The sequence below is a fragment of the Clarias gariepinus genome, chromosome 9 (genome assembly GCF_024256425.1).
Source record: "Clarias gariepinus isolate MV-2021 ecotype Netherlands chromosome 9, CGAR_prim_01v2, whole genome shotgun sequence".
NCBI classification, from domain to species: Eukaryota; Metazoa; Chordata; class Actinopteri; order Siluriformes; family Clariidae; genus Clarias; species Clarias gariepinus.
In genome coordinates this window covers 23,993,762-24,007,803 of record NC_071108.1, presented here as the reverse complement: position 1 = coordinate 24,007,803, position 14,042 = coordinate 23,993,762, and the positions used below count along the sequence as shown (strand labels likewise).

The following is a 14,042-nucleotide window of genomic DNA, read 5'->3' as shown; positions in this document are numbered from 1 at the left end:
TGTGTGGTGGTGTGTGTGTGTGTGTGTGTGTGTGGTGTTCGGGCATCCCCGCATGGTCAAGGACGATGCTGTGGTGGTGTGGAATGTGATATCTGGGTGGCTTGCCTCGTGGATTGTGTTTAATTATCTATTTACTTTAATTTATTTATACATATATTTATATATTTAATGCTCGTTGCGAACGTGAAGTTGACGCAGTGAGTGGAGTTGTGGCTCAGGACGCTGGGACACTGCGGCTAGAGTGTGTTACCACCCCGGGATTTCAGCACAGGTAGACACACACACACTACACACTGCCTGTGTATTTAATCAGTTTTATTTCAATGGTCACTCTGTCCGGGTTTTTTTTTTCCTCTCCTTCCTTGAAATACTTACCTTACGCACCAGCAGTGCATATGTCACATATATACTCTCTTATGTTTGTAATATTGTAATTGATATGATGTACAATAGAGTAGTGTTTTATAAACAGTAATAATAACAATAATTAAATAATAATCACATAATAATAATAATAACGCCATTATTCCTGCAAAATCTTCCAATCCTTCTGGCTTCTAATGAGCTCCGAAACTATTCTGCTCCTGCTGGCTAACTTCAGCTAGCACGCTAACAACAACAATGACGCTAACTAGCTAATTGTCTCAATAAGATTTCATACCATAACCTCTTTATTTTGTTTCCTAATTCGTGACAAACCGAATTACGTATTAAAACGAACTAAAATCGTTTGTTAGTTTCTGAAGCTGCTAGATATCTAAACTAGCTGTGTGATGGAGTTCTGAGAATTCGGCTAGAAGGCTAACTAGCCAGCCAACATGATGTGTCTGTGGAGGCTAATTATCTCTCAGGAACATTTTATTTTGTTTCTGCAACCAAGACGCATAGTTATGAGGGGGAAACTTAATTCCGCATAGTGTTTCGCGTTAAACGAACACGTCTTGCCTGTGAAACTATGCCTCAGTTGACATGCAAAACCTGACCGGTGCGCACTGACGATGCAACGAGGCTTGAACAGGATTCGTATAATTCGTCGTTCCACCTTAAATGATTCCAGTTACGCTATTCAGCCTGTAGGGGGCGCATTCATTCATTCATCTTACTTTCATTACATATTTATCCTGCTTAGGGTCGCTTTGAATACAGCGTGCATCTCAGAAATACTGGTCGCAGGAATACACCCTACATAGGACAGCAGACACTATTAGGGCAAATTTGCAATTCTAATCAACCTTCTGTTTTTTTTTTGTTTTTTTTTAAATGTGAGCGGTGACACCTGAACACCAAGAAACCCTAAACACACACGACAGTGATAACTCAGTGAGAACATGCACAGAAAATCTGTAGAGCTCGTAGATGAGGATCAGGTAGCAACAATTGTGATAAGGGTGCTACCCCCTTGTGCTATTGTACCACAAATAGCATTGTTCATTTTTTTTAAGACAACACTGAAGTGGCAATTTACAGTACAGTGCATCCAGGAAGTATTCACAGCACTTCACTTTTTCCACATTTTGCTATGTTACAGCTTTATTCCAAAACTTATTAAATTCATTATTTTCCTCGGAATTCTACAAGCCATACCCCATAATGACGAGGTGAAAGAAGATTGTTGAAACTTTTGCAAATTTAGTCAAAAGAAAAATCACATGTACATAAGTATTCACAGCCTATGCACTGACACTCAAAATTAAGCTCAGGTGCATCCTCTTTCCAATGATCATCCTGGAGATGTTTCTACAACTTGACTGGAGTCCACTTGTGGTGAATTTAGTTGATTGGATTCAGTTAATTGGCCTTTGAAAAAGACACACCTGTCTTTATAAGCCTCCACAGTTAACTGGGCATGTCAGAGCACCAACCAAGCCATGAAGTCCAAGGAATTGTCTGTAGACCAGCGAGACAGGATTGTCTCGAGGCTCAGATCTGGGGAATGGTACCGAGAAATTTCTGCAGCATTAAAGGTTCAGCACTAAGCACAGTGGCCTCCATAATCTGTAAATGTAAGAAGTTTGGAACCACCAGGACTAGAACAGGCTGCCAGACCAAACTGAGCATAATGGTCATTTTGAAAGATGATGGTCATTATAGAGAGAGAAGAACCTTCCAGAAGAACAACCATCTCTGCAGCACTCCACCAATCAGGCCTGCATGGTAGAGACGGAAGCCACTCCTCAGTAAAAGGCACATGACGGCCTTTCTTTTTCTAGTTCAAAAGCCTCATCTTGAGTAGCCTCCTCTTGGGTTTCCTCAAGACGTGTAGATTAAGCTAATTGGCGTTCTCAAATTGCTCATAGGGCACACACGCACTCAAGCTCATTTACACACTGAGATAAATTGGCACCCCGTCCAGGGTCTATTCTGCATTGTGCAGCAAGTCTCCTGGGATACGTGCGGCCCTGTACACAGGATCAAGTGGTATAGTTGATGAGTTAGTAAGTAAGGATCCCCTTAGGGTTTGACTTCCTAAGTCCTTTAGTGTGTGCTGTGGTGTCTGGCACTCAGAGGTTGGCAGTAGATCCTTTGGGTGCTGTGGGTTGCAGGGTGGGGCCTCCCAGACATCAGACATCCTTGTCTAGCACATCTCATGGATGTTTGGTTGGATAAAGAGCTAAGAATTGGCTGGCTCAAGAACCTTAAAATCGTTGCCTGCTAAGCCCCATATGTGACAAGCTGTGATGCACTGGGTGTTCTGATACCTTAAATTCATAGCCAGCATTGACCTTTTTCTGCAATTTGTGCTACAGTGGCTTCTTTGTGGGATCAGACTGGAGAAAATAGCCTGTTGTCTCTACAGGCATATTTGAGCTTTGGGTGCCCATAATCCCATCACAAGTTTACTGATAAGATGATGGCTGGTTATAAGCATAGCATTAGAAGACTACTAGTGTAACTCAATTATGAGTCCACATCCTTCAAAAGACACATTTGAGGGTTAATTTGGTTATAGGGCAACTTTGTGGAGGCTTCTTTAAATGTTACTTGCTTTCCCCCCAAAAAAAACCTATCCCAAGCTTCTTTAAGAGCTGGGGAGGAGACCAGAGAAGACTATGATGGATGCAGGCCAAAAAAATATATATTTACGTGAAATCTGCTCTATGAGACACAAGTTTCCGTGAAACACAGTTGACACGACGTTATCCAACAGCAGTTCATACACCTTGACCCACGAAATGAGACACACCCAACAACAGAAGCAGGGTGGTGATGAGTGCAGAAAGCGAGGAAGAAATTATCAATAAAAATGGACAGGTTTGCTCTGCAGTATGCTGTGAATGAGGTCAGAGCAGAGTTGTGTGTAAATGGTGTAGGAGAACAGTTGCAATACAACAAACAAATTTTAAAGTTCACTTTTAACATTGTGTTTAATGAGTTAGAGTCGGTTTTACTTGTTTTCTTTATTTAATGTGACAAGGTAAGATCATGCCATTTAACCTTATTTATGTTTATTTTATTTATTTATAATTATCGTTATTAACTCGTATGAGAAAAATATAGTTTTGTTTTTTTTGCCGTATCACCCAGGCCTAAATGTAGGATTTACTGGAACTAAGGGGCCTAAACATGTTTCAGTATGACAGTGCCCCTGTGCACAAAGAGAACTCTGGGATTAGATAGTTTGCCTGGATTGATGTAGAAGAGCTTAAGCAGCCTGCACAGAGCTCTGACCTCAGCCCCAATAAAAATCTTTGGGATGAACTGGAATTCCAACCTCATCCCAGAACTTCTCGCCCAATATCAGTTCCAAACTTCTTATGAGCTTGCGGGCAAATGAACACGCATCCCTACAGCTATGGTCTAAAAACCAGTGGAACCCCTGGATGTTCAGTACTTAGGTGTTCACACATCTTTTGGCCATGTAGTGTAACTTTAAAAGGTGAAAACATGTTGGGCCACCAAAAAAAACACTGCAATTAGTCCAAGTTGGTCCCAATGACCTGTCCAGCTTTTTTAATTCATTTATTTAATCTGCTGGCGTTCAGCCCTCATGCCCATCTGCATACTGTGTATCTTCTTATTAAGTAGAGAGGTTTGTTTTTTGGCAGATGTTTTGGGGAAAGTAAGGAAAGCCGACAATGTGATGCCTGTTTCATCCAAATTGCACAGGGGCTGTATTACTACAAACAGGTGGTCAGCACAGTCTCCAAAAAAACACAAGGCTAATGCTCTCTGCCCCTTCCTCTTGGCCTAGCAGCCTTAACATCTGTTCATTTTGCCATCCTGAAGTGTTTTACTTCCTTATTCGGAGATTGGACTGTGGGAGGAAATCCACCCAGCATGGGGAGAACACCTAAACTCCATGCATTTACAGTACAGACTGGATGTTAGATTCAAACCTCCTGGACATGTTAGGTGACGATGCTAACCACTAAGCCAACGTGCCAGATGCAGTATATAAACAAAAAATTGCTAAATTTTTCGCAATTAAGGCTTAGATATCAATACACTATTACTACTTTATTGGCCTTCCATTAGCAGCTTTAAGGGCAACGTCTCATTTAGGCATAGAACATATAGTGGATACAGTAATTTTCTAAAACACTGAGTATCTATTTAGTTCTTGCATGTCATGGGGAGTTTATATCTGCAAACACTTTTTTTTTTTTTTTTAATGTTAAACATAAGACCAAATGCCAGATGGTTAAAAAACAAAATATATAAAAAAAATATCCCTCTTTATGGTGCTGATTTACTTATTATGATAAAATAACATGTTAAGCCTTTGCTATACTATAATGTGGTTTTGACAACAGTATAGCAAATTAAAGGCATTAGAGCATTTGGTTTTCTGTTACAGCATCAAACTGTCAGTCATTATTAGGGATGGCATCACCAGAGACCAGCTGATATGATGTAATTATGCTAGCTGCCAATTTGATTTCTATCTATCTATCTATCTATCTATCTATCTATCTATCTATCTATCTATCTATCTATCTATCTATGCATGCACATGCAGAAACATGCACACAAGGGTGAGCTGTAGAATTAATTTAATTAATTTTTAGAAAAGATAAATCCATAATTTTTCGACATGATCTCCTTGCTTTTCAACACACTTTGTCTGTCTGTCGACAAGCTTTTGTATTCCTTTCATGTTTTAGTCTCAGCTGTGAGCCACAAACCCACCTGTCTTCCTTTTATCAGAAGTGCATCTCTGTCTTTGTAGAGCTGGTTTCAGGGGGCCAAACAGGTGAAAGTCCGATATAGCAAGATCAGGACTATAAGGAGAAGAAATGTTAACACCTCAAAACAAAGTTCTTGCAGAGTGTTGACAGTGTGCCCAGAAGTTTGCGGAAGTTTGTCATTAGTCGTGGACAGGTGTCTGTCTTTTTCTTGATGGCTAACATTTGTGTGACTTTCTTTGAACTTCTCTATCCATTCATACATACTTCTTTGCGACAAATTGAATGAAAACTATAAGAGATTAGACAACGGGACTTGAGAATGGTATGGGAATCACCAGTGATCACCTGATGTATCACAGTACTGTACCTAGATTAATATTGGGATTTTGTAAGTATCACAATTTTATAAATATCACAATTTTAAGACCTTGAACCTTAAATAAAAAGAAGTTATCATAAGTTAAAATATAAAAACCAAGGGCAGTATTTAAACAATAAAACTGTAAGATTATAACAAAAGAAAATTGACATTTTGCCATTTTGCTTAAATGCTTCTGAAGTCTTGAGTGCATGTTGAGCAATTGCAAACATGCTAGCACTCAAAGCTTCTAACATTTTGATACTAATTGAAGCATGTGTAATAAATACGTTTGGCGAAAAAGGCAGATCAGATGCATTTTAACACATTCAAGTTTTGATAACATAATGCCATGAAACATTGTTTCTGTTGCACTATATGGAAGCTTATGCACTCGACACAGAATCGGTTACATGGCTGATCAAACTGAAAAAATCGCTATTCATAACAGAATTGTTCTCTAACAAAACCTGTATTTCAAAAGTTTGTTTTCTCAAAAGAAGTCCACGTGAAAAGGAATCTACAGTGACATGTTGCACTTTGTGGTTTTGTCCACTGTAAGAAATTGTTCAACCAGTTAAATATAGTTTGGTGCTCTGTAGTTGCCAAGTAAAATCTCACTGATGCCCTTGAATGCTTTTAAGATGATTTTCTCTGGCCTCAATAAAATATCTTTGATAGTCGTTGATATGTGTCTGATCTCTGGACAAATGAATATGCCTTTTTTTTTTTTTAATTGGCATCAGTTATTCTTGGAAACATATGTCTTAAACAACAAAAAACTTTACCTCCCTCGTTCATTACTTTCACAATATTTTTTATCAGTTCAACTTTTATGTAAAGATCTTTAAAGATCAACAAGTGATTCTTGTGCCACATTATTTTCTATTGGAACCAGATTTCTTTGTCATGGTCATCTTTTTTTAAGGAAATGTCAACTTTTTAAAGTAACTAATTACATTACAAAATTACTGTCATTAAAAAGTAATCAGTTACATTACAGCAGTACCTTCTGATAAAAGTAACTAGTTAGAGTACTTCTCCATTGCAGAAAATGAAAACTCCTTTGTGATTCTTCATGCATGTCATTTTAGTCAAGACCTTTATAATTATTCTACCATCATCATTCAGCGAAGTTTGTCCCATAATCAGTTAACTACTAATTCCCCTATCTCGATTTTGGTGCTGTGATTACGTTTCCATCTTTCCGCGCATTGGTCCTTGCAGAAGTTGTCAGGCGCACAAATTTTTTTAAATATAACTATACTGAACAAAAATATAAACGCAACACTTTTGTTTTTGCATTTTTAATGAGAGGAAATTTTGACAGATTTGTGAACAATATTTGAAAGATATGGTTATTTTGTGTATGTAGAAAATGTTTCAGATCTTTGAGTTCATCTCATAAAAAATGGGAGCAAAAACAAAAGTGTTGCTTTTATATTTTTGTTCAGTATAAATAACTGAGTACTTAAATGACAGCCACTACTTTTGGAGATCCACTGATATCCTGTTTCTACTTGATGCACTGAATGTAATTTAACAACAGTTCCGTGCTTTCATATAGTCCTTTCATGGGGGCAGCAAAGCCAACAGGGATCCAACCATGTACATTTCCACTGTGAAACAAGCCTGCCCTAAGGCTCAACACTGATGCCCAAACCGGACCAGTTCTACAAATATCGTGTGACCTGCCATGAGCGCATCCCTGAACATGCATGGGCTGCATAAACCATTGTATGATGCAAGCAAAAATTAATAAACATAAAATCTGACAAATTGCCCAAATAGAAATGATCATAAATGGGTTTAATTACAGGTCATTTTTGTGGTCAGCATCCAAAAATCTTTGTAAGCCATTTGTATTCATATCGGTAAACAAAACAAAAACAGACCATTGACATCATTGATTTAATTAGCATAATTTTTTATAAAATGTAAAATTTGTAAAATATGCATGATTTTATGCATTGCTGCCATCCGAATGTGTTTTCTAAGTGTTTTTAATAAAATGGACATTAAGTGAACTCTGACAGTAACTAATTTGTGTCATTAGTGCTGTAGATTTGCATTTCTGCATCATTAAAAAATCATCCAGATTTTATATATAAAAAAAAAATTATTTTGTAATTATCAAGTTTAGATAAATTTTTACATTTTTAAATCATCTAGAAATTAGAAAACTATAGTGAGAATGCTGCTTGTTAATAGTAATCTCTATTACAGTCATGTGATTTAAATATAGGGAACGCCTGGAATGGCACGGCAGACCCCACATAAAGAACCACAGAGTCCATTGGTCATAGAAAGAAAAATGTATTAGAAAGACATAAAATATTGTTATAATTTAGTCACTGTTATCAATAACAAATCCATATTAAAAATAATCCTGTCATGATTTTTATATTAATCTTTTTATACTGCTGTTAGTTTTCTTAAAAAAAAATAAATAAAAATAAATTATGTGTTGAAGCTGTAGTACAGGGCTCTTTATCTTCAGTCCTGGAAGGCCGGTGTCGTACAGTTTGATGATTCTTCAGCTCAGGCACAGCCTGATTCAACTAATCTGTTAATTACTAGGTTCATTGGGTGTGTTTAGGCGTCGGGAATTGCAAACTGTGCTGGACACTAGCCCTCCACGACTGGAGTAGAAGATCTCTGCTGTAGCACATGACTGAAGACTGACTGTCCTTCCAGGCGTTTGAATGAAATGAGCTCAGATGGACCGCATGAAGATTATTAAGAGGCGCTTGTCTATGAGCCTGCGCAGTGCCCGGCCAGTGGATGAAAACCTGTCGGAGCTTGCCGAGCATGCTGCCACGGATGAGCCACCTACGTCACGAGAGAATGGTGAGAAAACACAGTTTAAACGAAAGCCTCTGACACAAGCTGCATGGATGATGGGCTGTCATGTTAATGCATACATGAGGATAAAGTCTGTGATCTCAAGTTTATTAGCATTACTGACAACGGTAAATTGTTACTAACTTTAATCAAGGTTTGCATTTTTTTTATGTTTTTAATGTTTAAAGATGGTTGACACTGGAATTCCAGCCCTGAAAGATACAGTATTGCAATATTTGTTAGTGTTCTTGAAGATTTTCAAACAACCGAGTATAAAGGCTAGATGAAAGTCAATCCAGGTCAAAGTTCTTAGCGCAACGTTTAATTTATTTCACACAGGTTCAACACAAGATGACCTGCTTAAATCTATTTAGAATCATATACTGTTTGGGATATAATATAATCGTTTACTTTTAATTCCTTTAATAGATTATGTACAAGGGGTGTTCAAGTCTAACTCGGACTTTTGATTGCGGAGAATAACAGAACAGTTATGAGAGTAAAAACTACCTTAGTTTTTTTAATATAATCCCCTGCAACACTAATACCTACAGTAATACTTCATCAAGGTAGTTTTCTCAGTACACTGGTGCAATGACCAGACTGCCTGCTTCACTTCTAAAACTCTGGCCTCCAAGGAATTCCTTTAATCGCCCAAAAAATGTGGTGTGAGGTGAAGACTATAAAAGGATGTGGCAATACCCCTAGCCAAGTTCCTGTAACTCTAATTTAGTACAGTTCCTAAAGACATGTACCTTTTTCTCAATTTGACATTTCTCAATGGCCCAAAACCATTTGAACAGGTGTACAGTAGGTAAATATTTCTCTTGCAGGTATTAAACTTCACAGCAAAAACCCCTGACTGTCTGACTAGTTTAAAAGATTAAAGAAAGTCTAAAAACTAATCTCGTGCTTATATTGAAGGCTGCTATGGGATATCCTGTAATGCTATTAATCTTGATGGTAGTGTGGAAAGTCAAATGTTTGCATAAAGTCAATGTTAAAACCAAATAATTTAATCCTAAACTGCCCAAAAAAAGTTTGTTGTGTTCATTTGTGGACAGCCAGGAACAGTTTCAGGTAAAATGATAACACAAAGATTTTTGAGACATCGGTCAATTTTTAATAAATGAATCTATTGCCCATGACTGTATTTGAAATGTATTTGTAACTATAAGAACTCAATTTATGCCCAACCGCACTATAATTGCTTACATTTATAACATGTAACTTTATATTTTCGTTCTACTCTGTCAGTCTCTTTCCCTTGCATGGCTTCTGCTTTGACCTCTAGGTGTCTCAGTACCCAGTCCTACAGCTGCTCGTCTTTCTGTTTCATCTCTCTCTGTCTCTCTCTCTCTCTCTCTCTCGTTTCTCCTCCTCTCTTAGAGTCCATGGTTTGCCCCGTGCCCCCTCCCGCATCCCAAAGTGCCCCTTCGTTCTTGCGCCACTACGCAGGGGGTTTGGGGCGCGGCGCAATGCGTAAAGAAGGCCTGGACCGACCCTACCTTTCTCTTCACCGGACTGGCTCTCTTGGTGATTCTCTATCTTTCTCTCTCTGTCCGTCAGTTCCTTTCACTTTTGGGCATGTGCTGATATCAACTAAATTATAGTATAATTACATTTTTACTAAATCATTTTGGTCTCATGGTATTATATATTACCGATATGCTCAAAATTAAGCCTAAAAATATATTGTCCTAAATACTGTATTATTTTGTTTGTGCCTTTATTGCATTTTTAAAGTAACATTAAATATAAAAAGGCCAAATAGTGCTAATAATAGGCAAAATCAGCTTAGTGACATTGGGAATTGTTTCACAGTAAGGACAAGATCCATGTTGAATAATTCATTGTGATCACATAGCCAGGGTTCAGCACATGCCTAGTCTCTGTATTTTTCCTTCGCATGCCTCTTTGGTTTTTCTGTGAATCTCTGTATTTTTATTTCTTTTTTCTTTTTTTTTTTCTTGTTTTTCTCCTTGCAAATGTCAGTCTAAAAGGGATTTGACACACACCAACTAGTGCTGTCCAGGCTTTTTTAGTAGGAATGATCAAGCTTAATTGGGTAATCATAATGTAAAAAGACACATAAGGAGCAACTATAAAAAAAAAAATTAAAAAAAGACAAGAATTTTTTTTTTTATGTTTTTATCTGTACAATTTCCATAATGTTTGTTTTTGCAGTCAAAGTTCTGAACTCCTTTAAACACCATAAGAATTGTGTAAATGACTACAGGCACATTGTCCCTTTGTGTTTTTTTTTTAATTACAAGAAAAAATGTTAATTTATCAAGTCAATTTTTTTGGTCATTGTGTGGCTTGTCTCAGTATTCTACTTCTTCAGACTATTATTTGGTAGATCCATCCATTGTTCCAAAATAGCTTTACAGGTAGGTCTGTTGGGGTAATGTCCTACCAACTTTGCCCACTAGATTCTCACCAATTCTTCTGGTAACTTTACTGTACAGCCGGAAAGTATTTATAGCGTTTCACTTTTTCCATGTTACAGCCTTATTTCATAATGGATTTAATTCATAATTTTTCTCAAAATTCTACAAACAATACCTCATAATGACAACGTGAAAGAAGTTTGAAATCTTTGAAAATTTTGTTTTAAATATGTTCATATGTTTTTGCAGCCTTTGCCATGACAAATCAAAATTTAGCTCAGGTGCATCCTGTATCCACTGATCTATACTCTATTTACTTGTGTATATAAGGTTACACAGTTAACAGTGCAAGTCAAAGCACAAACCAAGCCATAAAGTCCAAGGAATTGTCTGGAGACCTGCGAGACAGGATTGTATCAAGGCACAGATCTGGGGAATGGTAAAGAAAAATTTCTGCAGCATTGAAGGTTCCAAATGGAAAAAGTTTGGAGCCACCAGGACTCTTCCTAGAGTGGGCCTTCTGGTCAAAGCGACTGGGGAGAAGGACCTTAGTCAGGGAGGTGACCAAGAAAACGATGGTCACTCTGAAAGAGCTCCAGAGAGGAGAACCTTCCGGAAGAACAACCATTTTTGCAGCACTCTACCAATCAGGCCTGCATGGTAGAGTTTCTCCACAGAGAAACACTGGAGCTTTTTCAGACTAACCATCAGGTTCTTGGTCACCTCCCTGACTAAGGCTCTTCTCCCCTGATTGCTCTCTTTGGCCAGGCAGCCTGCTCTAGGAAGAGTCCTGGTGGTTCCTAACTTCTTCCATTTATGGTTAATGGAGGCCATTGTGCTCATCTGGACCTTCAATGCTGCAGAAATTTTTCTGTACCCTTTCCTAGATCTGTGCCTCAATACAATCCTGTCTCGGAGATCTAAAAACAATTCCTTGGACGTCATAGCTTGGTTTGTGCTCTGACATGTACTGTTAACTGTGGCACCTTATATAGACAGGTGTGTTTCTTTGGAAATAATTTCCAATCAACTGAATTTACCACAGATTTCAAACAAACTTCTTTCACGTTGTCATAATGGGGTTTTATTTGTAGAATTTTGAAAAAAAAAAAAAAATTTAATCCATTTTGGAATAATGCTGTAACATAGCAAAATGTGGGAAAAGTGAAGTGCTATGAATACTTTCCGGATGCACTATATGGTTAATAGAGGGAGTAAGACCTTTTTCACATGCACAATGTGTTTAGAACTCACACGATTGGGACTAAACAACTGTATAGCTATAAGACAACTATGTATTATAGGGCCTTTTGTAAGGGGAGGGATTGTTTGCTTAGACTTCTGGTCCCAGGGGCATCATCAGGTTTCAAACTCATGGCCTTCCAATTATGAGGTGAACACATTTGTGTTGTTTCACTCAGGAGCCCTGCAGTGTTCATTCATTTTTCTCTCTTTTACATGACAGAACAACCAATGCCCTTTTGTCCATAAACTACTAAAACTACCAAAACTACTACACCCTTTTCTCTGATGGACATGAAGGGTACTTCTGCTGTTTAGTGCAGTAGAGTGAACATTTAGGACCTCCCTTGAGTTGTTTCAGTTTGCTGTCAGAAGAACTTCTGAAGAAACTTAAATTTGACTATGCAGTCACCAAATACAGGTTTTTACTTTATGGGGATTTTTTAAATTTGTAATATTAGGAATAATGGTAACATTAAGAATAAATCCAGATATAGGTTTATCAGTGGTAATCAGTTATATTATTATTTGCAGTATATCTGAACTCTGAATTTCACTGAATGTATTTTTTTTTTCTTTTTACAAAATTTGCAAATGTGATCCTCGTAAACATGACTTTAGGTACTTAGGTATAATTGGATTTATTAAGTTAGTGTCTTTGTGTGTGTGTAAAGGTATAGTGCATGAAAATGTCAAAATGGGGTCAGATGGAGAAAGTGATCAGGCGTCAGGGACTTCATCCGATGAGGTGCAGAGTCCTGTCAGAGTGCGAATGCGTAACAACCACTCACGTCGCATCTGCAATGAGGTAATACCCCGTCATCTCTATCGCTCTCCCTCCCTCTAATATTCTGTTTCACTCTCTCTGACATACAGACACATAAATTGCAAATGTTCTTAGTTCTGATTATTTCTATACTGCAGTTTGATAATGATTAATGAAAAAACATGTACAAAAAGAAATCAATATGAATGAAGATGCGTCTGAATTTTAATCATGCTTGGGGCATTAGCAGTGAAGTTAATGTCTGTGTTGTGTTCTGTGTTGATGGGCTGTTTCATTTAGAATTGCTACCCATTAGCAGTGTTACTATACTTCCTTTTCCCTTTTGGCTGTTTTTGAATCATGTAACTGATGTGAGTAAAAAAAAGAAATGACTAAAATGCTCCATGTGTTTCACTAAAAAAAGTAAAAAATAAATTAAATACATGTAACAAAATGTAAACCTGGGTTTCCTAGTAAACTGTGCTAGCGAGGTGATTAAAACCACAGTGAACTAAATTTTCATATGTATATCCTTTAAATTAATGTTATAATTTATACATTTGTTATAAAATTTATATTTAGTTAATGATATTTTCATATTTTGTCTACCCTTATTTCCTTATAAGAATTATTGATTTAAAATGTGTGTGTGTCTGTGGTGTGTGTAATTTGACTCGGTTCCCTCCATAATGTTTCTTTCTGTGTAGGACATTAATAAGCGTCTATCACTGCCGGTGGATATCCGTTTGCCAGAGGGTTACCTGGAAAAATTTGCTATGAACAGTCCTCCATTTGATAAACCCTTGAGTCGGAAGCTACGGCGAGCTTCACTGGTAAGCCAATTAAATGAAGAATGTTTTTAAATCCTTAAATATACCCAAATAACCCAATTTCACTAATTTCATCAGTGTCCATAGTTGCTTGATACAGGCCAATAATGTTCAGTAGGGTTCAAGACAGGGCTCTGGCTCAGCCCCTCTAGAACATTCACAGAGTTGTCGCTAAGCTCCTTTTGTTTTGTGTTGGCTGGATTGTCTTGTTGAAAGGTAAACCCTCGCCCCAGTTTGAGCTCCCAAGCGCTTTGGAACAGGTTTTTATTTAGAACATCTCTGTACCTTGCTCCATTTAGCATTCCCTCAACCCTGTCCAGTCTCTTAGTCCCACATGCTGAACAAAACCCCAAGAGCATGATGCTACCACCACTATGCTTCACTGTTGGCATGGTATTCAAAATTTAAAGAACTTTATTAATTCCAGAGGGAAATTGCTTTGTCTTGGTTACATTTGCCTATCGTTGTTTTCCGAGAAAA

The 14,042-nt window shown here is 37.6% G+C and overlaps 1 protein-coding gene across 6 annotated transcripts in view; it reads left to right on the top strand.

The window, feature by feature from the left end:
- LOC128529934 (cyclin-dependent kinase 17-like) overlaps positions 1-14,042 on the top strand; it is a 38,597-nt gene continuing 24,555 nt past the window's right edge. For 3 of the 6 annotated variants that reach the window (XM_053503556.1, XM_053503560.1, XM_053503554.1), the window contains exons 1-5: positions 1-271; positions 8,185-8,337; positions 9,721-9,867; positions 12,641-12,774; positions 13,440-13,565. In XM_053503556.1, the coding sequence (XP_053359531.1) occupies positions 8,208-8,337; positions 9,721-9,867; positions 12,641-12,774; positions 13,440-13,565 (537 nt within the window). In that variant the 5' untranslated portion in view covers positions 1-271; positions 8,185-8,207. Of the gene's footprint in view, positions 272-8,086; positions 8,338-9,720; positions 9,868-12,640; positions 12,775-13,439; positions 13,566-14,042 lie in introns of all 6 variants that reach the window. The other 3 variants (XM_053503558.1, XM_053503557.1, XM_053503555.1) reach the window with 2 other exon arrangements.